At 46.5% G+C, this 25,269-nt stretch overlaps 1 protein-coding gene across 7 annotated transcripts in view; it reads right to left on the reverse strand.

Annotated features, from left to right (window-relative positions):
* Positions 1 to 22,968, reverse strand: part of CARD19 (caspase recruitment domain family member 19) — a 50,511-nt gene extending 27,543 nt beyond the window's left edge. The window contains exons 1-6 of one of the 7 annotated variants that reach the window (XM_031608510.2): positions 22,835 to 22,968; positions 14,910 to 15,052; positions 13,373 to 13,526; positions 9,683 to 9,724; positions 7,742 to 7,813; positions 3,047 to 6,385 (exon numbers count right to left, since the gene is read on the reverse strand). In XM_031608510.2, coding sequence (XP_031464370.1) covers positions 6,273 to 6,385; positions 7,742 to 7,813; positions 9,683 to 9,724; positions 13,373 to 13,526; positions 14,910 to 15,052; positions 22,835 to 22,850 — 540 coding nt within the window. In that variant the 5' untranslated portion in view covers positions 22,851 to 22,968 and the 3' untranslated portion in view covers positions 3,047 to 6,272. Of the gene's footprint in view, positions 1 to 3,046; positions 6,386 to 7,741; positions 7,814 to 9,664; positions 9,725 to 13,372; positions 13,527 to 14,909; positions 15,053 to 16,531; positions 17,979 to 20,555; positions 20,670 to 22,590; positions 22,804 to 22,834 lie in introns of those variants that run through there. The other 6 variants (XM_031608493.2, XM_090148147.1, XM_031608502.2 and 3 more) reach the window with 6 other exon arrangements.
* Between the last annotated feature and the right edge of the window lie 2,301 nt (positions 22,969 to 25,269).

A 25,269-nucleotide genomic window follows, 5' to 3' on the forward strand; every position in this document is an offset into this window, starting at 1 on the left:
TTGTTCATACAGCCCTCCAACCATCATACAGTCTTCTTATCAGAGCCTCCCAGCCTAGACAGGAACCAAACATCCTTCCTTGCTCCACTGTTGCCCATATATCTCCCCCACATTCACTTACCCATCACATCCCCAGGTGAGAAGGGAGAGCCTATCTCCACAGCTGAGGTACATAACAAGTGAGGCAGGAAGGAGCCAATCCTCCCAGTGCCCCAAGGGAAGCCCCACTCATGGTCCCATTTCTCACAGCTCCTGGTGATCATGTGTGTCAGGAGGGGAGCCACAAGTTACCCAGCAAATCATGGCAAACAGTGGAAGACACGGAACATGATCTTCTAGAGAATCCACAACCATCTATGGCCCAACCTGCCATCTGGGTTCCGTGTGGGAATGGCAAAAAAATGCCCTTCCTTGTGATTGGATGCAGGGAATGAGTCTGAACTCACTTTTTCCTCTTTCCACAGACTATTGAAGCAGAGATCAGTTCTCATGGCACTCTTCTTCTTGCAAAACTTCCTGGCACACACTGTTTGGTGCCTGGCTGCTGGCCCAGGGCATTGCCTCAGCCCCGTGGGAGAAGCAAACCTCTTCCTGGTCTCCCTTGCAGCTGATCCAGGAGTGCTTCAGTTCTCCTTCAGCTCAGAGACAGTCCCAACCCTTTTTTTTTGGCAGGACAGAACTGAATTATTTAGGAGAAAAGTTGTAAATCAGCAGCCACAATACACAGAGCCACACCAGAACTATTGAAACACTGCCAGCTGTTTGCCCTGGCACCAAAAATATACGAGAGGAACAGTTCCATCACCACCCAGTGTTATCCCAACTGTTTGGCATCAAGGAAGAAAATTATTTAAGCCATTGGAAAGGACTTGATTCTCACATCTGTGCTGGAACTGTGAAAACTACGCTGATGAAAATCACTTGGGAAAGCCCAGCAGCAGTCCTATGCCATGCCACCTCTGAGAGCACCACTGTGGCATAGGGTCACGGTCATCCAGACCAGATGCTGGCACCTTCCCATCTGCTGCCATGCCCTTCCTTTTCCACAGGCACAGCAGCAGTGTGCTTGTTGTTTCTGGGTCCCACCTACCTCTTTAGGGGCAATAGAGGGCTGGGGTGGGAATGGTTGCAGTAAGTGGGGCAGGAAGCCCCTGCTTGCTGTGGGAGGCTGCAGGGCAGGAGGTGCACAGGGCTTGTGCACCTACAGTGGCTCACAGCCTCACCAGCAGCCCGCATGGAGCAGCCCAGCTCTGAGAGGTTTCTGCTTTGCGATGGTATTAAAGATTTAGCAGCACCAAAATGTAGGAAAGCTTTTTCTTACAGCTGCAGACTAGCAAGGCCTGTGCTCCGAAATAGAAGGGGCAGTTTGGGACTCACCTGAAATGCTCTCATGCGCACGCAGCAAGGCAGGGCCCCGCTCTGTGCTTCTGCTCCATGAAATCTGGGGTATAGAGCTACTGAGGTTTGTGCAGCCATGCCGGTTTGTCACACACATCCTGGCTGTGGTGATGACTATGGGAAGAGCTCCTTGCCCTCCTGCCCTAAGGAACCTCATGTAGGCTGGCATGGGAGGCCTCTGTCCAGCACACCCAGCAGACACACTGCAAAGGAGCGCAATGGCTCAGCCACAACCCTCTTGTTCACTGCCACTTGGCAAGACTCCCCTCAAGCTCACACACAAGAACAGGCCGCTAACAAGTCTGTGTGCTCTTTCCACCTGCCGTCCCCTTAGGAGTGGTCGAGGTAAACCCAGCTGAGCCACCTCCTGCAACGTAGCTTTAGGACCCACACCAGCCTCAACAGGCAATGATTCATAGGGTTGTCAAACCGAGGCCAAGCCAGGGCCTCCCACGTGTCCCACAGCAAATCGAGCACTGGAGAGCAGCAGGCAGACAGCCGCCATGAGGACAAGGCGTTGGGGCCCTTGTGGGAAGGGCAGAGCACATCACAACACACAGCAGCACTTTGCTCAGTACAGACTTTATTACAGTTTACATGGCCAGCTTCACATTAAAAAAAAATGAATGCCATTAATTCTTACAGAATTAAAGAAGACATATGTGAGGATAAATGATTACAAAACACAGGCCCTGTGCAGTGCAGCAAACAGTTGCTGTTTCTTCGTGTAACAGCAACACTTGATCACACAGCTAAGGCAAGGTATGTTTTCAGAGTAACTTTTGATTATGAAGAACAGCAGTACAAGGCATCTGCAACTGCAGTTTTTAACCAAATGCTTTAATGTTTTCAAATTATTACAGTATAAGAAAAAAAAGAAAGAAAGAACTTAAGGAAGACAACTTTGCCTAGGCAGTGGCAGCAGCAGCTATCGAGCAGCCCCGCACGCTCTGCAGTGAATGATCACCTCATTAGAGCCCTCGCTAGCAGGTACACCAGCCAGCACTGAAGCACTTTAAATAGCAGGCTGTCTGCACATGGAGCTGTGCACACTGATAGTGTGAGCTGTCACCTCGTCTCCCAGCTTGGGATGCAGACGGCCCAGTCTGCCTGAGCTGCTCGGCCTGCCTGCTCACTGCCTGGGGCTGCCCAGCAATCCTGCTGTGACCTCGGCAGCACGGACACCATGGCTGAGACAACCGCAGGCAGTTCAGCTTTGCTTTAAATCAAAATGCCCATTCGTGAAAAAAAGCGAGGAAGGAAGACTTTGGGGTGGGTAGTGGGACAGCAGTGAGGGGCTGGTCTCCCCAGAGCTGCAGTCAGCCCTTTGGCACAGCCTTGTGGGCACTGCTGAGAACCCGCATGCTTCCACTCTTGTCTGTCAGTCTGTCAGATGTCAGTCCTCCTGCCCACCTCTCCCCAGTGCTATGTTTGCAGACATCAGAACTGCTGGGCTCCTCAGCCCATGCTGCTCCTTATGCTGCAGGAGAAAAGCAAATATTTTTCTTCTCCAACCAGAGCTGCACAATGTGAGAGGTTAAGCTGAAAACAGGACTGCTTTCTATTAGCTCCTCTATGTCTACCATATGTTTACCACAGCGTTTGCAAGAACATCCTCTATCCTCTGCGTGCTCAGCCACCTACTGAATTTTGCACATGCAGGACAACTTCCCCCCACACACAGCTAGCACACTCCCAAATACCAGCACAGCTACAGCAGCAAACAAAGCTTGACTTAAGAGGGGAGCTGGGAATTTGCAGCAATACAGGCTCATCCAGGCCCTACGTAATTTATTCTGAAGTGAAGAGCCATGCTTGCCCAGAAGAACCTGACTCCCAGGCAGGTACATACGTACTTTCTCCAAGAACTAAGTACAGCATTATCACCTCATCTGCCTGCACACTTGAGAAGAAGTGTATTAAGCCATGGCATTCGTTCCTGAAAGAAAAATCTTCAAAGAAAATGCATATCTCCCAACAGGCTCACCTGCAGCGCTCTGCTCTACCCCAGAGAACTACAAAACACCTGCTGCAGCTCTGCCCGACCTCTTGAAACCTTCTGTAGGGATTACGGCAGTGAAGGGAAAAGGAGGGAAAGGAACCAAGTCATTGCTTTCTCCAGAGACTACATGCTACACAAACCTATGCACATAACAGTTCTAAACCTTGCCTCACTTCTTACACTAAAATCTAGCACTGACAGAGGAACGGATAATTTTTGTTCTTTGCTGTCAGGTCATCACTAGTATTGGGATAAATCTGAGCTTGTTCTTCCTCCCAGCCCTAGCCCTGGGGATAGCTTGTCCTGGCATTTTTTCCTAAGAGACATCCTCATCGCAAGCAACCTAAGAAGAGGAAGAAATACAGCCACAGCCTTCAATAAACTTTCCAATTCTCCATGGTTTTCAAGGCTCAAGGAAGCCTCTTGGCATAAAGAAGTGGGAGAGCTACATGCAACCTCACAGCCACTGCTCCTGCTGCAGTTCAGACAAGGCAGTGACAGCTTCTGCAGGATTCAGCAACAGTTCACAACAATTTGCAACCTGTCATTTAAGGGTGAAGTGCTGCACAACCCCAGCAGAAGGAACCTGCCTAGCAGCATCATGACCTCTGGCTTTGCTTTGAAATGAAATGTGACTGTTGAGAATATTGTGAATAACGTTTCCATGTAAAATGGAATACTGTTCCTGTAATGATGTTTCAGAGTTGGCTTTAAGGCAAAGATTTAAAACCCCTTTGGATTTCAAATCTATTTTTTTGTAGCTCCCTTAAAAGGGATTTAAGTAACAGGGGGGAGAGTAACAGTTAATTCCAAACACCGTAAATTACAGATGGTTTGTTGGAGAAAAAAACATTTTAAACATAAGGCAAGGCACAGCAAATGCAACAGGACATAACTAAAGCCACGATGGAAGGCAGCACAGCAGCAGCTCATAGTGCAACTCAGGCAGAAAAGCTGTTTGGCAATGCTATAGGAAATGCTCTCACCCCCATTAGAGTTCTCTCCCTAGTAAGATTCCCAGGGAGATTAGATCAAGGAGTCACGACAGACGGTGGGATGGAGACATGGGAAAAGAAGTCTAAAACTGCCCTGCTGGGTGTTACTTTGCCTGGCATTTGTATGGTTTTGTCAATCAAGATGTCAAGTGTGTATCATATCCTGTGGCCCACTGCAGACCCTGGGGTATGTCCACCTACACAAAACACTGCCCTGGAGGTACTCGAGATTTCACCTCCTGTGCACTGTGCAGGAGGCAGAAACACTGTCAGAAGAGTGAAATCAGGAGCTGTTGAACCCTTTCATCTCTCAGACGCTTCTTGAAAATATTCTTTGGGTCTTTTATTTGGAAACTTGGCCCTGTACACAATTCTTCTTTTGGACTACACCCTTGCTACTGTCTGGTGAGTTGTCCTGGAAAGAAATATAGCTACTGTGAGATGATTTGCTTGGGAGAAAATGATGACATTTTTATAGCACGAATGAAGATTACAGCTGGAAGGCAATCTTTAATCTGAATGTTTTGAGAAAACCACTTAGTCTTCCACGGGATGGCTGCCTGAATAAGTAGCAGCTACAGCACAAGGCACCACGCACTGAAGGATCCCAATAGAAATTCTAACAGCTTTCAAATTTGATTTGGAATTTTCATTCTAGCGAAAGAAGAGACAAAGCATCTTTCTCACCACGTCACACACAGTCCCATCCCCTCGCCAAATTCTTTACACTCTTGAGCAAGCAACTGAAGAACTACCCACTGCCAATGCCACTTCCCACTGCCATTTATACTGAGCTAGGCAGGACCATGGTTAGAGTCATAAACCCTGTGTGCTTAACTTACAGCCCTATCACCCTGAACCTCCTTCGAAAACTCTGATCTTATTCTGTATGTTGAAGATGGTATTGGCAAGTTTTTCAGGTTCCAACTTACAGATGAAAAGCATAAAACCAAAATGGCATTATGAGCAACCTCAGGCTCTCCAAATAGGTAGACATATTTTTGGCCATTAAAAAAATATAAAGTCACAATTTGACATCCCTGCAAAACGCTGTGGATTACTTCAGTTTCTTGGATGTCCAGTTCCCAAAACACCCCACTTGGAAAAGATAAAGCTAAATCTGAGAAGTCTCCCTGGTAATTTCAAGTGCTTCAGATCTGACCTTGCAGTCCCCCAGAACATTCATGGGCTGGGTGCTGGCCTGCATGAGTTCCAGTGCATTCAAACCACGGCAAACAGTTAAACACGAGGTGAACAATGCAGGTGGAAGGATGCACAAACAGAAGGACTACAACACATGGCAAGGACATGTGTATGGCTAGGCATACAGAGATAACTGGCACTGAAAAGATTTGCAGGAGCCAGTGCCCACCTGAGCTCAGGTAGTAAATATAAAGGATCCAGACAAAACAGACAGTCCTGAGATAGAGATCAATTTCTTTGTAAGGCTTTGAGTGTGTGTGGTTTTGGTTTTTTCTTTTTCTTTTTCTTTTTTTTTTTAAGTGCTTTTCTTAAATTAATTACCATAAAAGACAGGCTAGCATTCCTTAAACAGTTCTGTTCCTTCATTTCAGTATAAAATACACATATGCAAACCTGTGATCAGATAGGATATCGTTTCAGAGTTTGTATTAAAAATACTTTTATCCAAATGATAAATATTTTAAAATAAGCATTTACAAAAATAAATGGTCCATTCCCACAAGGAAGGACATATATAGCTGAAAATCTGAATACATCTTGAGGCAACACAATTATTGATGAAGCTAGTTAATAAAATCTTTGGTATGAGAGTATAGTACATTAATATTCATGCACCGTTGCTTTCCCTTGGCAGATACACTGTACAGATGTCTAAGCGAAGAGGCAGCTTTTCCTTAATTTCTTGAGATGTCTTCCAAATACAACATACAAATATTTCTAACATGTCTTCCTATGATAATAGGAGAAAAACCCAAGATTCTCCTGGATCTTCCTATGACTTTTGCATCTAAAACAGAAATGAAGACGGGAGGAAAGAGAACATGAACACAGTTAAATTTCATTCCAGCTAGTGAGCAGCATCTACAAAAAATAAAAATCAATACAAAAATTACTCTAGAGGAAAGCCTGTTTCCTTCAATATTGCATGCATCGGCTGCCAAGGCAGGATAACGGTGAATACCAGCATTGCTGCAATTGCAGACACACAAACAGGAGGCTACTGAGCTAGGGATGGCAGCAGCTCTGCACCCAAGCATGGCCCTGGGCAGTGTGAGGACCTGGCTCTGGTGGCCATTACTGCGGGGGAGTAGAGACATTGCATTGGTACAGGAAAGAGAAACAAAAACTGAAAAGAAAAGACCTGGGGAGCTCTGGGAACTTGGGAGCTATGAATAATTAATTGGGATCAAGGGAAGTTATGGAAGTTTTTTGGGGTTCTTTTTGAAAATGCTGGTACTAAATACTGGTGAAGGAAGGCAAAGGCAGCTAATGAAGCACTAGGGTTAGCCTCTATGGCCTAATGGTTCCCTTTTAGTCTTAAACCCTGACTCCAGGGAAAGTCCTGCTGAGGGACTGGGAATGAAAGGGAACGCAGCCCAAACATCCATGAGCTTGGCTACAGATCAGGGTCAGCAACCCACAGCTCCTGGAAAAATGTCAACACCAACACCCAACTGTGACTGCTGTGAGCAGGAAATGAGGAGCAGACGGCACCGATCCAACATGAAGTTTGAGTTCTGCTCCCCACCTACCACATGAAGAGTGGCACCTCCCACACTGCAGAGGCACAAAAGGATCCCTCTGAACCAGCTGCCTGCTCCCACTGGTAGTGGCTCACCAGAGTCAATCCAGGAGCACACACCAACACCTTTCTGCTAAGAATCACTCTCTGGGAGAGCAGCAGGCAGGACTGGGAAGTGGAGCAGGTATCTGCAGCGTGAAACAGAAGCTCCCAGTGGGCAGGGATGGCAAACACCCAGCACTGCAGGGTGAACACTGCAGGTGCTCAGGCTCAGTGACTGCACCGAGTCCCAGCTCTGCAAATGGCTCCCTAGAGGTGTGGGGCCAGCAGGTTTGGTCCTGCCTTCTGCCTCTGCCTCGTGGCTGCTGGGAACTGTGACCCACTGCCATAGCAACAGGAGCTCACGTGATGACTGACTTTTAAAAGAGCCCCTATTTGTGGCATCCTCTGTCGACAAATGATCCATTATTTATATCTCGGCATGTCTGAAGTGCAGTTTGCATCCTAACCTCATTAATGAATGATGACACCTTGACCCGCTCTATTAAGTAAGCTGTGTTAGACTGAGAAGTGCAGTGCTGAAGTAAGGCAATCAACAGGAAAAATACCAGGGTAGATTACCTGAGTTACAGCAATACCAAAACAAGGCAAATCCTGCTGCCGCACTGAAACAGGCGAGGAAGAACACCGGGCCTAGAGGAAATGGAAAAGGGAACCCATTAAGACAGAGCAGAGCAGTGAAAGTTTATCTCAGTTCATAAATCATCGATTGCTGTTAATATGCATAACTAAGTGTACTCAAATGAGGTTAACACATTCACAATTATGTATGTGCTGTAGCTAACGTACTATGAAGAACATTTACTGTGCTGTAATTAGTTTTTATTACAGTTACTTTGACACCATTCATTGTTCATCTCTGCTCACCTGTGTTCTAGCAAATGGAAGTGAGAGCCTTCTGAGGAATTTTCTTAGCCTAAAACTTGGTGCAAAGAAACCCTTTAAATGCTACAACCAAATAGTATTGTGAAAATACACCACAAGATAACTACAATTCCCTACAAGCAAGTTTTTAGGGTTTTGTTTGTTCCCTTTCTTTGCCTTTTGTCTGGCACTGAAATTGCTGCTTTCTCTGAATCCTGTTGCACCACTGGCTTCAATCACACCTCATCATCCTTCTGTACAAAGCGTGCAGGATCAGGCTCCATAAAAATAGCAAACGCCGGAGAAAGAGAACAGAGCTGATGCCAGAAGCCCAGGCACTGCCAAGCATCAGTTCCATTGCTGATGCTCGGCATCACTCACTCGATTCCTGTGGCTTTATGTCTCGCTTATTCCAATAGCATTTGTGCACGCCTCCATATAAAATGGAGCAGGAAAGGACTGTGTGTGATTATGTATATACACAGATGTTCCACAAATGATGCTTTCATGACAAAAGCAAATATTCTTGTTCCTGTTCACAATTCTGAAATGCAGCGCCTCACGCATACCTCAAACAAATCTCACTGGAAACACTGCTTTTACGTGTCTGCCCGGAATTACACACAGCTTAATGCTGATGCTCAGTATTGATGTTCAATGGAACCTTTCTAATTCATGCTTATCCATTAGCAAAGACCTCAAAGATTTATATCTGCCTCTTTATCATCTAATATTCTATTTGTATTTATGATATGCTATGACTACACTACATTTAAACTGCACCTGTCAATCCAGACTAACAAGTCAGTGGAGCCAACCACATTAGAGTATTCAAAGGAATAAGCACCCAAACAAAACCACACAATCAGTTAAAATGTGCCTTTGCCCTTCATTTCAGCCTTCTTCCGGGGCAAAAACTGCCACAGAAACTTATATAAGACTCTTGATCTCTCATAATCAAATGGAAATTTTTAAATAAAACATCAACTAAAACTTAAATGAGAAAAAGGTCACGATGAATTTTAAAAAAAAAAAATCTTTATCTTTCTTTCAGTTTCTTTTGTTCTTCAATTCCTTTTCAAAACACCTTCTAGTGACTAAAATTACTGACCTCCCTGTAATCTGGGCATTGAGAAAGGAAGAGGAAGAAAGTGTAACAGGTTATTCTACAGCAAATGTACCTAAGTTTACTCTTGCTCATCTGTTTTTTGATTTTTTTTTTTTTCAAAGGATTTGTACTTAAATTGGAAAAATAAAAAAAAAAAAACTGAAAGCTATACAAAAATATAAAAAAAGATGGCTTTGTGCAAAATCACAGCAGTAGAATAGCCTTTACTATTCAAGCACTGGAGAAATCATAGCAAATGAACAGCTTAGCTAGAACAACACAAGTAAAAATATCACTGTAAATATTGATTAAACTCGTCTCTTGAATTTCCTGGCACTGGCTGCCTCAGCAGCAGCTCAGTGAGCTTCCCTCCATTCATTCTACTTAGATGGTGACAGTAAAGACATCGTAAAACAAACTACGTTACATGAAATGCAAATTATATAATAAAATAAATCGCATCATAATCTGAAAAGCCATTCCGTAAAGTGACACTGTGTGCATTTATTTACCCCTGTCATTTAGCATACATTTCTCCTTGTCAGTGTCTATCTCTGCGGAATCTGTGGTTTCTAGAAATAAAAGCAACATATCAGAAGTTAGTATTCAGCTCAAGCAAACACAAACATAATAAGCACATGCAAAATATCACATGGCCAAAAAATACCTCTTTTTGACATGAAATATTAGCCCCTCCAGAAGTGAATCATTGCTACAGTTACACCTGGATATATATTGATCAAAAGACAGCCACAGGTCATTTGAATGCACTGTGAACAGCTGTCAGCAGTTGCAGCAGCACCTCCCATCTGCTTAAGCCCTACCCACAGAAGGAAGGTTACATACAGCAGCTCTTGGATTCACACACAAGGGACACCGACTGAAAAGCCCTGGCACACTTGAGTACTTTGGAGCAGTCAAACTGCTTCCCAAGTGAGGAAAGCATGAAATGCTCCTTCCGTAATGCCAGAAACTTGTAGCGTAACACAGACAAAACATTTGTGAGCCAAAGCACGTGCTAATCTGAGAACAACCTTCTGATTGAATGTATCACCACCCTTTCTGTTCTTGAGTAAATCTCTGGGCATGGGTGTATCTGGCAGACGGAGCCCTCGCAGCAAACTGCTTGGCACACATTGCTTCTCCAAATTCTGCTCTTGGCTAAATACACATACAGTCTCTTTTGAAATCTGGAGGGAATACATACTAACATTTGGCATAAGTAATTTTTGCCTCTAGATGACGTTTTTCTGTGAACTCAAGTAGAAAATAAGGCTGACCTTAAGCTTTCCAAGAGTTAGCAGCAATGAAGCCATTTACTTGAAACCACAAGGTCTCAGAAGGCAGCAGTATTGCTAGGTCTCTTCCTTCACTTAGAGCCCAGCCATGAAGGTATACTCCAAGCTAACCCTCCGCACTTGCAGGAAAAAGGAATGACAAAACAGCCTTTGGAAGCGCTTGAGACAGGACAGGCATTTAGGCTCTCCTTGGGCATGCCAGGATGGGTGAGAGAACACTAAGGAAGCTGCTGTGGAGTAAAGTATCCAAGTTGTACGTGTGCTTCACTGAAGCAGGCCCAGCCTGATTCTCCTCCCATTTCTGCACGTCTCCCATCCCGTGGGGGGGGGGGGGGGGGGGTCAGCATGGCCCTCCTGCAGAGCAGCAGCATTGCAACCACTTGGCTGCACATTTGGGAGTCATTGAAGGAGAAAGAATTGCTGCAGAGCCCCCACGATGTACTCTGCCAATGGCAATCACGCATGCAGCCTGCGTGTTTTGAGGGCTGTCTTCTCCAGATAACCTAGCACACAATTCCTCACACTTCCAGCTCTGCACTCCTGTCAAGCTACCATTGGGCAGAACTGAGCGGATCCTTTATCCTTCTAGCTCACGTCAGCTCAGAGAGAAATAAAAACATTCTCTGAGTCACATGGAAAACCCATTTGGCTTCGGTAGCTCTGACAGATCTGTGCCATGTGCCTTCCCCACCCTCTAGTGGGAACTCGTAGACATTGCTGAGCATCTCACTTCCAACATTGTATTTGAGGCAAAGAAACGTTGTTCTCGCACAAATTTTGAAGGTTTTGTTTGTTTTTTGAAGAACAAAATCTGCGTGGAAAATACTTTTCACATGCACAGCTGCATGTAATCTATGGCATGTAATCTATTTTGTCCAAGCTACAGATCACCAGTGTCCCCAAAATGTTTCTTCAGGTGCTTACAAAGCCTGCTTGCCTCAGTTGGACCTGTGTCCTTAGAACAAATTCCCCAGGTTAGCAATGACTGTTCCCTGGAGTCCCTCTGCATAATGCAATAGCAGCCAGTGGTTTGGGGGGACCACAATCAGCCTGTTTTTAAACTAATATACTGATTTCTATTGCTAAACCAGCCTATATCAGTCACCAAGGTGCAAAGTTGAACATGCTTCTGCTCTGGCTAACAGCACTGTGCAAATTTCCTTTCTGCTGCCTGTCCAGGTGTGACAGAGCACAGTGCAATGGGAGAGTCATTGTCTCAACATCACACAGCCTCCAGCAAGGTTTTTATGGGTCCAGATGGCCTTGGGCACAGCTATGCTATTACAAGCACCCAGCTAACTTCTCTATGGGATGTAGGCAGGACTTGGCTAAAATCTACAGATAAGTTAAATCTCATTTTCAGAAATGGCTTGTAGAACTTAAGAAGTACTGAATATTAACAGAACTTAAACCATCAGAATAGTCTTAAAATTACATTCCTAGTTGCTGTTAATTACTAAAGGCTGTCAGTCAGTTTGGCAGAAAAACCTGTGGCTCTACACCTCTCTCTCAGGTGAAAATGATAGATTCACAGCTATTTGACTGAGGAGCTCATCCCCCCTATGGGCATGACTTCTGCAAGGTGATCAGCAAATTACAAGCATGCTTTAAAGCTGCCATGAGGCTGAATCCATACAGGTCTCCCTGTTCAGGACGATTTCAGTATGGGATTTGGAAAGTTAGGCTGCCAAGCTGCCCTATCTGTGCAGGCAGTGAAATGGTGTAGTTCCAGCTGTTTTCTATTTGTGCTAGATAGACACAAAGCTTTTCTTTCAACATGAAAGGCTAAACAATGTTATACATTAAAAAATCATTACAACTTTTTTTTTTTTTTTTTTTTTTTGTAATTAGTATGCCACAGTCTAGAAATAAAGGAGATACATTTTTTGTTTGCTTTTGTTGGTGGTAGTAGCTTTTGTTTTGCTTGTTTGTTTTTAAAACCTATTGACTTTTTGACAATTTGAGTCTAACTGGAGCTTGACCCGCATTGCTACAATTTCCCTTGGCACATAACTGGGTTTCTAATAACTAGAAATCAATTGTCCAGTGAAGCTTTAGAGCTGTGAGATCGTTTATAAGGACTTTGTTATACTACAATCCCTTTGCAGCTTCATTAACTTAAACATAGAACTTTTCCTCAAGCTGCTCAGGTCATTTCAGTGTGCCTGAACATACATCCCATGCATTTTGGAACACCTTTGTCTCCAGTTCAGGTGGGGGAAGAAACCAACACATAGTAAAGTCAGACTCGATACCTTTCTTTAGAGAAATGAGCTCCTTTGTAGTACAGAGTCAAACCTACATATATGTATGTACCTCAAAAGCACTGAGGCCCAAACATGTACATATTTTTGGTGGGCAATTTTATGGACATCAGTCAGGCACGTGAGCTGCACAAAATATGCCCTGTATTTAATGTCGCAGAGATTGGTGTCACTGTTCAGCATCACAAGGACCTATGAATGAAGCATGATTTAACAATGTGGTTGCTTCATCTTCAACTAGACACAACTGGATGATCTATGCATTGAGGAAAAGGCAAGATTGCCATCCATTGGGTCTTTGTGATTAACAAATCTGAGGTTACTCTACTGTAATGTTCTGATTTGCTACCGATTAGAATAAGCATACTGAAAATAAAAAAGCCAGGAGGGGCGAACCATTACAAAGAGGAACTGTCCTTCATATGAGTTATATTGCTATCTTACATGTAGAACTTGAACTGTTTCAAAGGCACAGACTCAGATTTCAAGGCTACCAAAGAATTTTGGGCAGCCTACACCAGCCAACAAATAACAAGAACTATGCAGTCAAATCCACATATGGGAATAAATAAATAATCATTTAAATAATCTGAACATAACAAGTGAAATGAGGTTTCATAATTCACTGATGAGGAAATAGACAACTCAGCCAACTTACTCAAGATTTTCCTGCTTGGCAGGTCATTATACAGCTGTTCAGCATTGATCTGTAGGGCCCTGTAAAATTCTTGACAGTGTCTCTCTCCTCTCTTTTGAAGGTGCTTTATCAGATCTGAGAGCCTGGTATGGAGTGATGCCTTTGGATTCCTGAACTGTAAGAGAAAAGCACTCATCAGAAAAGAGATTACAACAGCTAGAGAACAATTTCACATTATTTTACAGTATGACAGAGAATTGAGCCCATTTTATATTTCCAAAAACAATGGGCCAGAAAATTAAGGGAACCTATGTATATATTGCATGGGATACTTCAATACACTGAGCCCCATCTGGAAGCATCTCTTGATGGTGAGCACATTTTCTCTGCCTTTCCTCATTTTTTTTCCCCCCAGTAAAGTGACAGCTACTCCACATTTGATGTTTCTCCCCATTCAATTCAATAGTTGCCACTCTACAATTTGATTCTGACAGCAAACAGAAAACATGAATGTACACCATACGGAATTTTAATGTTTTCAGGTTTTCCCTTAGTTGCCCAGTGGTGATCACCTAAAAAGGTATTTTATACTGATGACATTAGTCACAATATTGGAGCGTTCACCATCCCAAGACTACACATTTGACTGCTTCCAGCACTGCTGCATACCCAGTGCAGCATTTATGAATTCTCATTACTCAAGCACCACGGCAAGCAGCTGCAGAAGAAAGCTCTTTTTTCTGTGGTCTAAAATATGATTAATTCTAGAAGACCTTACAGGAGAATGAAAACGTGCACCCTACCCACATCAAACTGATCCCAGAGTATCTGGAAAGTGACCAAAACCACTCTCAGCAAAGCATCAGATTTCATACCAGTGCAGCAGATAACATTTGCAGTACATTTAGTTAGGATCAATTCATTCTCTAGGGGGACAGGAATACAGTGTACCTGATACAACACGCCTTATTCTGACAAAATTCTCACAAGGTCAAATGGATACAGGGGGATGGTAAGCTTCTCAAACTTTCAATAGAGTTGACAGAAATTTCCCTGGACCTATAGGAAAGCAGTTCATTTATGTCTGCTAAGTGTAGAAATAAAATAAAGATATATTCTTTTCATATTTATTTTGAAGCTCTTGAGCAAAGGAGGCCTTCCTCCATACATAGTTACGTTATTAACTCCATCCATTTCTCAGCTCCCACACTTATAGCTGGGAAAAGGGATCAGTGGGGTGAAGCAGCAACTCAGCACATGCACACCAGATCCATCCTTTGAGCTGCTACCTACAGAAAAGAGGTCATCTTACCTGAAAGTTAGGGATACAATTTTCTTAACACAGAGGCACACTGCGTGAAGACACATTTACTAATCCCAAAAGTGCTGAATACTACCTTAAGGTCTGCTAATATCAGCTCAACTAATGATGAGAAAGAACACCCAGGGAGACGTGGCAGACTGTGAGCTTTTTTAATTATGTGGGCTAAAGGGTCACTAAACAGCTCGCAGAAAAACAACAGAACAGTCAGAGATGGAGTAAAATCAATTAAGTTACCTTTTCCGCTTCTGTATTGGTAAGAATTTGGGGGTAGACTCTGTTAAGCTGAAGAATAATTTTATCAACCACTTGCTCATTCAGTCGGCTATTGCTTGTAAGAAAATACATGTCGTGTTGCAGCCGGTGACAATACGACTGATCTAGAGATAGAAGAACACAAAGAACAAACCACAGTAAGTACTTAGCAAACCATATTTAAATCGTGTACATTTCATTTTCCTAAGAGTGGTTAAATACCTAAAATACAGTGATTACCAGCAGCTAATTCTGGAAAGCTGAACTGCAGTACAGCCGTGCACTTCAGAGATCCATGCACTCAGAATTACAGGTACCCAAATTCCTGGCAGTCACCTGAGCATCTCTCTCTTTCCAAAGGAAGAAGTTTCTGAACTATTTGGATGTCAAGTACTGATGAATACCTCATATACATTGACAGTGACCATCCAGTCCTAAAGTTAAGTCACTGAAGCTTTTCTACCATTTATAAATACAAAGTCCAATTGCAGAGTTTAAAAATAAGACTTTATTTTAAAAAATTGATGGAAATGTGTTTCATAAAGTAACGTTCTCTCTTACATAGAATGGCAAAAGGACATAGATTTGGCTTCAGGTCCATATGTGACTGGTACATAGCACAGGGCTGGTCTTTGCCTGCTGCTGAGGATCTGATGACAGCAGGGCTGGTGCTACAGGATGGGAGGCAGGGAAGCTGGGCACAACAGAATGAAAGAGGCACCAATATCACCCAACCACCAAGAGTTAGTGATGCCTTTTGTCTAACAGGGAAATCAGCAATTTGCCATGTGTAAACAGCCCAGACTGAAACAAACCAGAACATTAGGAACATGGTTAAAGTGCCATGAAACTGTTCAAAGGAGGAAAACTTCCCTTCCACATCACCTGGGAGAGGGGAGAACAAGCATTTAAAAAGCAGTAATTTTTTTTTTTAAACCACGACAGAACACTCAAATACACATCTCACAAAAACACCTTTATTTATTAACCCATACATCTGCAAATACATGAATCAAGACTTGCTGTCATTCTGGACAGTTTCCAATTTGATAGTAATGGATTTTGTAGGAGTTCACCTCTTAGATGCTACCTTTCCCTACAGCTATTAGTGTTGTGCACTATGAAATTAAAGACGCAGACAGGTTCAGGTATGTTCTGTGGGTTACTGTGCTCACATTAGATTTAGAAACAGAACCATCTGTTACAATGCCTGGAATAAGCATTAAAATGCCTGACCTGCATAAGTGTGCTCCATCAGCTCCACTGGTCACCAACCCTGGAAATACACACATCACACCTGATCTGCACAAACCCCTCCATCCAAACTGAACAGAATAAGAACACAGTACCTTCCCCATACTTAAAGCACACACACAGGTTTATGGTATTTTATGGTATTTTGACTACCAGAATAGACCATCATCAGCTCTCTGTTCCCTGTGATTTAGAGAAGATAAACAAAAGAATGAAGGGGAAAAAAAAGCCAGAAAACAAACACGTGATGCACTGCACCTTTGCAAAGCCCTTGTCCTTTCTATATCATGTTTGTTAATTTTGTTACATCCCCCTTTTTTCTGCATGTTCGTAGCCCTAACTGCACTTACAGGAAAGGGTTCACAAGAATCTGTCATTGTGATCACTGTGAAGTCACAGCTTCACTAGAATCAAAGTTGCTCCCACTCAAATAAAGGCACGTGGCCGTTGATACTGCACAGAGTATTGCAATTTCACAAGCACAAAAGTACTCCAGTTCCATTCTCTCTTTGCATACAGACATGTCTCATTTCCATGTGTTTCTAATTCTTTGCCTTTCTGCTGCTGGCTCTCAAGGCAGCTTCACAGCATGCTGTTAGAAACACACCGCACTATTTGCTCTGCACTTCCCTTTTGCTGCAACAAGTTCAACATTATCTGACTCAGGGCTGAAATCAAGCATCTCCTCAAACCCACTCATCTGGATGCACTGGCTGAGGTGAGGACCAGGAGACACTGCTAGGGCACAGGGCTCTGTCAAGTTGTCTGCCCATGCCATTACATTCTGGGGAGTAAGGTGCACCTCCCTCGCTACCTCCTCCCTCCTCTGCATCACTTGCATGATCCACAGTGACTCTGGATGTCACAAACAACTCCGTTCATTCTGCAGCCTTATAAAAAGCATGTGTTAAATCGAGGTCTAACAAGCTAGCAAAGAAATATAACTTCAAAAAACACCTTGACATTCAATCAACAAACCACAGCAAGTGCCAAAAGAACAACAAGGTTCCGACAGATTGAATGTATCTTAGTTTGTAAAATAACAGCAGCCCTGATGTATCATCTCTGCTTCCCACACACTCCATCGCTGCCTCATTCCATGCAGGCAGCACGTGGAAATCTATCAGCAGCAGCTACAGCAGTGAAGCTAATTGTGGCCAGCTGGAGATCACATTTAAGCTGACATTCTTTTCTGAGCAGTCAGGAACACGGCGTGTCCTCATGGCACATCTGTACACATTCACTGAATCATCACTGGTCTTATCAAGGGCTTTTTGCTGCCATCTGAAACCTTCACGCTCACACACTGCAGATTGCATTACACTGCATAAGTCTCACTGAGATTTTTTGGGCGTCTCCATTTTCCTCTGATCTAAGCCAAAACACACAAGGAGAGAGCGAGTCAATGCCCCCTGCAGACAGTGCTACCTGTGCCATCCGAGGACATGCCTCAGGCCTGGCTCCAGCATCTGTGTGATGCTCCCCAGCCTCATGGGATGCTCCATTCTCTGCATCCTGCAAAGACACTTCACACACCTGTACCACTGCCTCCCCAGGTTACTTCACTCTGGGGGGAGGGGACTGGGCACAAGGTTTAAAACATTCTAGTGAGACATCATCAAACTCAGCACCACCAGAGCAAAAACAAAACCCAGTTCCTCCCCTGCCTCTTCTGAAGCCTGCCAGTTCTCCTCTAACTGGAGAAGTCTTTGCTCAAACCACAGGAGCAATGGCTGTTTTCAAGCTTCTAGTACACAAGGGAAGAGAGAACGCACCACAGAACCACCAACCAGTGCACCAGCTGCTAAATTACAAAATAATAATTAAATTTAAAAAAAAAAAAACAAAAAAACAAATTGTCACTGATGCTAATGGCTGGGATGCAGCATCCTGCACAGGAGTGATAAGGATATCTGGAAGCACACACATGCATTTCAGACTCCCACGTGCTGCTCCACACAGCCCTGCTTGCCCCAGCCACCTCCTGTCCTCACCAGTGCCACCAACAGCAAGGTGTCCCCAGGCCATTGGGCCGTGGTCAGGGCGACCTCAAAGAGGTGACAGCTACTGAGAGGGAAATTCAAAACCACCATGCTATGACAATTTTGTTTCCAAGCAGGAGCCATACCAGCATTGCAAGGACCAACACTCCTTCAGCCAGCGCTTCCCCAAGCAGCAGAACTGTGAGACTGGGGCTTCAGCCACAGTGCACGGCACTGTCAGCTGTCTGAGGCCATGGCTTGCAGCTCCACAACCAGCTGCACAGCCCACAGGAGAAGCAGGCACCAGTGGGGGCAGCCAGCCTGCAGCACGGGTTGGAGCTGGATGGGCTGTAAGGTCCCTGCAAAACCAAGGCATTCTGTGACACGCCTCTGCTCCTCCTTCCAAAGGAGGCTTTCTGGCTTACTGGCTTTCTGTCAAGAGACATCAGACACCACTAGCGTAACTATCAGGTTACAGTGGCTGTCAAGAACTGCTTGGTAGCTTTGTTTTTGCTTATTCTTTCCATAGAAGACTCCAAATCGCTCTCTGTTTAAGGAACAACAGGACAGAGCACACTGGACTTTTGTCTTTGTGTACACTCTTCCACATCCTATTTTTGCTGCCCTTTCAGATAAAAAAAAAAATGCACATCCCTATGGCCATGTCACCCTTAAGTTGCACCCTTAAACCTACACCTAGCATGGTTTAAACAACAAACAAGCTGCATTTCAAACTTGTAGGCCTGCGCTCAGCCCCTCCATGCTCTATTGTGGCACTGAACGGTGCTCCCTGCTCCAACCCCAGCCTGGGCCCAGGGGGCCTGAAAGAAGCCAGAAGCTGGGCAGGTGGGCAGCCCCAGTGAACCACCATACTGATATTTGCATGAGGACTTGTGATACTGCCTCTTACATCACTGTATCTTTATTATGGTGTTGATCTCTGGTTGTTCTCCCTTAAAAGCCTGCCTCCTTCACTCCAAGTTACCAAGCAGACAGACAAGATAAAGCAGATAAAATTTTAACACAACAAACAAAACCCCTCTTTGTTCATCACCATTCATAAACATCAATTCTAGAAACTCCAGTGGCATCTGCTGGGCAATGCAAGCTCAGGTTGCAACTTCCTGCAGAAATACCCAATGATTTTCATAAATGTCACGAAGCTGAGCTGATAATTAAAACCTTAAGGCACGTGACCAACAAAGTGCACGCATCTCTGCAGACTCCCTGCTAAAGCATCTCAACAAAATGTTAGCTTTTACACTCATCTAGTTGTTGGCTTTCCCCCTTCAATAGCCCAAAGAAGGGGTGTGGAGGGCTTAAGAGGAAATCTGGCTGCACAGAAGTTGCCTGAGATGATCAAACTTCACTGTTAACCAAACTCCTACCCCAAGAGGAGCAATGGCTCTGCTCCCCAGGGCTGGAAGTGCAGAGAGGTGGGAGGCACCAGGCTCCCTCCAGGCCAACTGCTGCTAACTGTGAGTTTGTCACCAGACAGTGAGAGTCCTTGACAGCAACCTCGGTAACTCAGCATTATCTGAGCGTCTTCTAAAAATAGAAAAAAGCAAAGCATTAAATGGCTCTTGAGAGTTGAACGTGGTGCTTCTTTGTAGACTTTTCTCTACGCTCCATATGAGAGGTAACGGGCCTTTTGGTAAACAGGAGCACGGTGCCTTGCAGCTGCTTGATCCTAATGAGCAGAAGCCTGTGTGTCAGTGGCACATTCCCCTCCATCACTGTGTGCCAGCTGAGCTGTGGGATCTGGCTTACAGCTGCTGCCTCGAGGTGGGTTGTTCTGCCCACATCCATTACGAATTCCCCACTTGCAGCGGAAAAATGCATATGCTGAAGTTCAAACCCACGCCTATTTCCATTCAGTGACCGCGAGGCTCAGCACAGGCTCACATGTCCCGCCGGGATGGAGCCCTCGTGTGCCAGCGCTAGGCTCGCACACAGCCCGGCATCGCCGCGCACTTGCCAAGGACTTGAGGTTACGCAGCACCGCCGCTTCCCGAATGCCACCCGCAGCCCGGTGACTCACGGGCTGTGACTCACGGATGAAAACGAGCTCCGAAGCTGCAGCAGCTGCAGGGGTGGCCCCAGAGCGGGGATCCCAAGTTTACAAAACACGGCGTTGAGAAACGCGCGATGGCACAGGTGAGCGGCTGCGTGCCAACGGAGCGCCCCGTGCGCTGAGCCCGGACACGTAACGACGGGGCTTCCAAGAAAAAAAATACAAATAAACTTCCGAAAAACACACGAGACGCACAGGCACCGCCAGCAGAACACCCGGCACCGCCGCGCCGGGAGGCGACTATCGGGACGCGACTATCGGGACGCGAGCGGCGGCCCTGAAGCGATGCTCCCGCAGCCCCCCCCGCCCCGCACTCACCGAGCATAGCGGCCCGGCCCGGCCCTGGGCTGCGCCCTTCCTGCTGCCGAGCGCTCCGGGGCCGCCCTGGGGCCGGGCAGCACCGCCCCGTCCCGCTCCGCCCCGCGCCACCGCCCCCGTGCGGCCGCCGCTGGGCTGGGGCTGTGCTGGGGCTGTGCTGGGGATGGGGGCTCAGTGCTGTGAAAAACACCTTGAGCCGGCGTTAAGCGCCTTGTGAGGGCCGAGAGCAGGAATTCACACTTCCCAGCTGTGAGGTTTGTAACGATTAATTGCGGAATTAGCACGGCCACGATTTGCTTTTTCCACAAATAGTTTAACTGTTCAAATCCCGGATATAACTTCTTCACGAGGAAGCACAGGAACTCCGTGTGTTTTAAAGCTCTCATTAGCACAACATTCCATAAACATTTAATTACCCGTTGACTCATGGAGGCAATGTGCCATTCCTGGCTGCCAACCCTGCAGAGAAGCAAGGCTGAACCTTGGCTTTGCAAATTACGATAAGGAGATACTATTTATTACTGCGGGTTTATTTTCTTTTACTGAAAAATCTGATATTTTTGTAATGTATGGGGGAATCTTCCATCCTTATATGGCAAAGGTACAGAGTGAGCTGTGAGCAGCTCCTAGCACTGCAGCACCTGGTACAGCCCTGATGAAGGCAGCACATCCCAAGTCCTTGCAGTACCTCCAGGCATCACCCATCACTGCTGTGTTCTTGCCCTCCAGCCTGAGGCATCCATCGGTGTCACCTCCCTGTGTTGTATGGGAGCTGCCTGCAGCACAGGGCTCCTGCAGCCCATCTTGCCATGAGTACCTCCACTAACAAACAAGCCCTGTGATATCCTACATCCTACAACTCCTTCCTAAAAGGGAAGCAGCCTCCTTACCTTTAGAAAGCGTAAGAATATAGAATAAAAAACTCACTGAAGTATTTTTAAAATTGCAAAATACAGTGATGTTTATGGTGCCTGTCCTTGAGAAAATGGATAGGGTACAAGCATCCAGAGTTTGTGCCATTTACCTTCAGGAAGTCAGATTTTCTGAGCAGCATGAAAGCAGATTTTTGACTTACCACTATTATTACAGCACATAGGAATCTTGACCTTGTGGCAACAGAAAGAGGCACTGTCACTTTATATCTCCTTTCACCACACTCTTAAGGTTTTCACCTCTCTGCTGCAGCAGTGGGATGGCACATACAGTGATACATGGCCTTGTCACACAGCCACTCACAGCACTCCCCTGGCACCTCCACCAGCACCCCAAGGGCAGAACTGGAAACACCCAGCATGGCACAGAGCAAAGCCTCCCCCATGAGTACTGAGCACGGGGTGAAGTGGAGCTTCCAGGAGAGCTGCAGCATGCACTGACTGGAGGTATTTTTGTCCCATCAGCTCTGATGATACAGGAACCGGTGGTTAAATATAGCTCCTGCTCACACCCATGGCACGTATGCCACTGAGCCTCCCCTGCACAGTGTGACTTGGGCTCAGGGTGCCAGGGGAAACGTGGCCATGCCCCACTCACACAGCACTGTGCTGAGGCCCTGGTAGCACTGCCCACTGCATCCCCTCCTGAGGTCATCGCACCGTGGGATGGTGTTGGTCAGAGGGGACCTTTAAGGTCACCATCCAGCTCCAAGCCAAGGATGGTGCCATGGCACTCAGCACAGGGCTGCGCCCCGTCCTCAGGACCAGCAGCAGCGATGGGCTGGAACAGTCAGCTCCACAAACCCCTGTGCTGTGGGCACAGATCCCGCGTGTTCCCAGAGCACCTGAAGGCAAAAGCCACTTCCAAAGCACAGGGACTGCTGGAGCTCGGCCCCTGGGCAGCCCACCCCAGCTGCTCCCGCACGGCGGGCAGCCGTGCATTTCCTGTCGGCTGATTCCAAAGCCGCGGCTGTTTCCTCCTGCTTCTTCCCAATCTGTTTACTTATGGAGTTATTTTATTTGCTAAATGTTACCCTTGCCGAGGCAGCCCCAGCACGCAGTGTTTTCTTATTTATCCGTTAATTGTTACATCGCAATCTCACTTGTTATTTTCCCACGACCGAACGGGAATAGATGTCTGGCGGTACAAACTCCCGTGCTTAAGGAAACGCGAAGAGACGCGCTTTACAAGCTTCAACTGCACGCTGTGCTCCCTCCGCCAAGCCTGAACGTCCGGCATGCAGGCAGCCCCGAGCAGAAGCCTCAGAACCCCCGGCTTCACCCCGCAGCCCCCGAGCACAAGCCCCGCAGCCCCGGGTCGGGTCGGCACGCCGGTCCCGCACTCACGGCTCCGGTAGAGCATGGCCCATGGGCGGCGCGGAACGGCTCTCTCCTTGCGCCGAGGTCAGGGCGGCCTCGAAGCGAAAGGAAAAGCCGGGGGGGGGAGCTGCAGAGTCGAGCGGAGCCGAGCCGCCCCCCCCGCCGCCTGCGGGCTGGTTGGGTTGGGCTTTTTTTTTTTTCTCTCTCTTCCTTTTTGGCTTCGCCGCAAGTCTCAGCTCTTTGCTCCCTGCCCAGCCCGGCTATTGGCTGCAGGAGGCTTGTTACACAGCCTACGAAGATGCTCCATTGCTTGTACAGAGGATAACAGTTGGCCTCACAGAAGTCTTCAAAACCACACAGCTCAATATCTGATCCCTTTTAAAATAGAAATCAAATTATTTATGAGAAAAATGCTCAGCCCATTATGTTCTCTTTTTTTTTCCTAAAAACCTCAAAACACTGAATTGAACAGGTTGCCCGGAGAGGTGGACGTGCCTCATCCTGCAGACACCTCAGGTCAGGCTGCTTGTGCTCTGAGCACCTGATGGAGCTGTGGGTGTCTCTGTTCAGCAGGGGAGTGGGACCAGATGGCCTTTAAGGGTGCCTTCCAACTCAAACGATTCTGTGATGACTCTATGAATTCTCTGAAGGCAGGAAGGCCATTTGGGTATCCTCCCCTTAAAACAGGTGAATAAATAAACGGCTGAGAGAGCTGCTAAACAGATGGAGCAGAGTGCCGAGCACAGAGCACAGCCCCTGCCCGCACTGTGCTCACACGGCAGCTGCCACCCTGCTGAGCTCCACCTGACTCTGGGCCAGGGGGAACAGAAGGGTGCTGTGCAGCCATGGGTTTGTGAGCGATGGGCGCAGCCTCCAGCTGCACGGCACCTCCTGTGAGGACACCACCATGAGCACGGCCATGGGGCTGTGACCTTGAGCACACAGACAGCCTGAGCACAGCACAGACGTGCTGAAGTGCCAGGGACCCAGGAACAAGCTGCTCAGCTCTGCTTTATGTCAGATGAACTTTCATTCCCTGTTTGCGGCTCTGCCAGAAGAGTTTCATGTTTCCCCCACTGCAGTGCATTTTAGCACTGGCTAGCACAAGAGGAGACTGCTTCTGAAACATCCTGCCTTGGAGAGGGCTGGGAACTACAGCATTTCCATCAGCTGATGCATTCTGGTTATGGCCCTTAGCCATGGATAGTGGTGGGACGACTGCATGAGAGCCTTTCAACACTGCCTCTGTAAAGCAGTCTTCTTTGTAAAAGTCCTTAAAATATAAGAAAGAAAGGTCACCTCTCCCTGTTACTGAAGGAGGGAGTGGCCCAGGTTCCTTGTATCACACAGAGATGTGCAGAGGAATCTCAGAAGCTACTGGCTGGCATGCTGCTGAGCTTTATGCTTGGTCCTTTTAAGCAGAGGATTCAATGCCATCTACCATTCAGTTAAAATTATAAAGTTAAAAAGACCAGGATGTCTGTGCCTCCTGCCCTCCCCAATCCAACCCCAAGCTGTCCCAGCCCCCAGCCTGACCCAAACAGTTGCCCAGCTGAATGCTGGCATTTCCATTACCCACGTGGAAAGCCCAACAAGAGCATCATTCACTCCATGGCAGCGCTCTGGTGTCCATCCATGCTTCCTTGTTCCACAGCTCCAAACGTATCCTTCCCCTTTTCCCAGCCATAGCAGACACCTGAGAGCCATACAGGCACTGACAGGTAGTCTGGCAGCAGGAGCCAGGCTTCCTCCCAGCCATGTCAGCATCATCAAAGAAACCAAAGGGATCTGATTGTTTCTGTTGTTGGATACCTCCAGTCTGAAACTCCTCCCATCAAACACGAGAGTGGGACACCTACATATTTTCATATGGAGGCTCCGATTTTCACACCCAACTTACATATGCACCTTAAGAAAACAAACAGCAAACTGTGCCAGGGCTCACAGGACCCACAGTGCTGTGCTGTGATCCCTGGATGAGGGCACCCCACAGGAGGGGCTCTGCCAGGGGCGGGGTGCAGGGCTCCATCCAGCACTGCAGACACTGTGCCTTCCCAGCATGGCAAACGGATTCTCTTTCATTTGTTCCAAAGAGTGGATTTTCATTTAAAAGGATGTCAGGATCAGAAGCTTTCCTACAGCAAACAGCATGTCAGCTGGCTTAAAAACCAGTCCCTCATCAGTACTTAGCATAAGATCTTAAAAACTGTCTCTTGGTTTTCTGCAAGCAGCCAAAGCTGAGCAGGAGAGCAGTGCAGCGGCCCCAGCAGAGCTGTCTGCTCCAGGAGAGCAACCCTAAAGCCCAGGGCAGGGAAAGAAAACGAGCAGTGCTCTGACAAACACTGCTGGCAGGTTTTTTATCTGCAAGGAATTATCCTATCATCCTGCAATGTGCAACAATTCACTTCTGAGCATCTCTGCAGGCAGGGGGCTGCATTGTGCTGATGTGTGCAGTTTGGGGT

Source organism: Phasianus colchicus, chromosome 11 (genome assembly GCF_987193195.1).
Source record: "Phasianus colchicus chromosome 11, bPhaCol1.hap1.1, whole genome shotgun sequence".
Classification (NCBI taxonomy): domain Eukaryota; kingdom Metazoa; phylum Chordata; class Aves; order Galliformes; family Phasianidae; genus Phasianus; species Phasianus colchicus.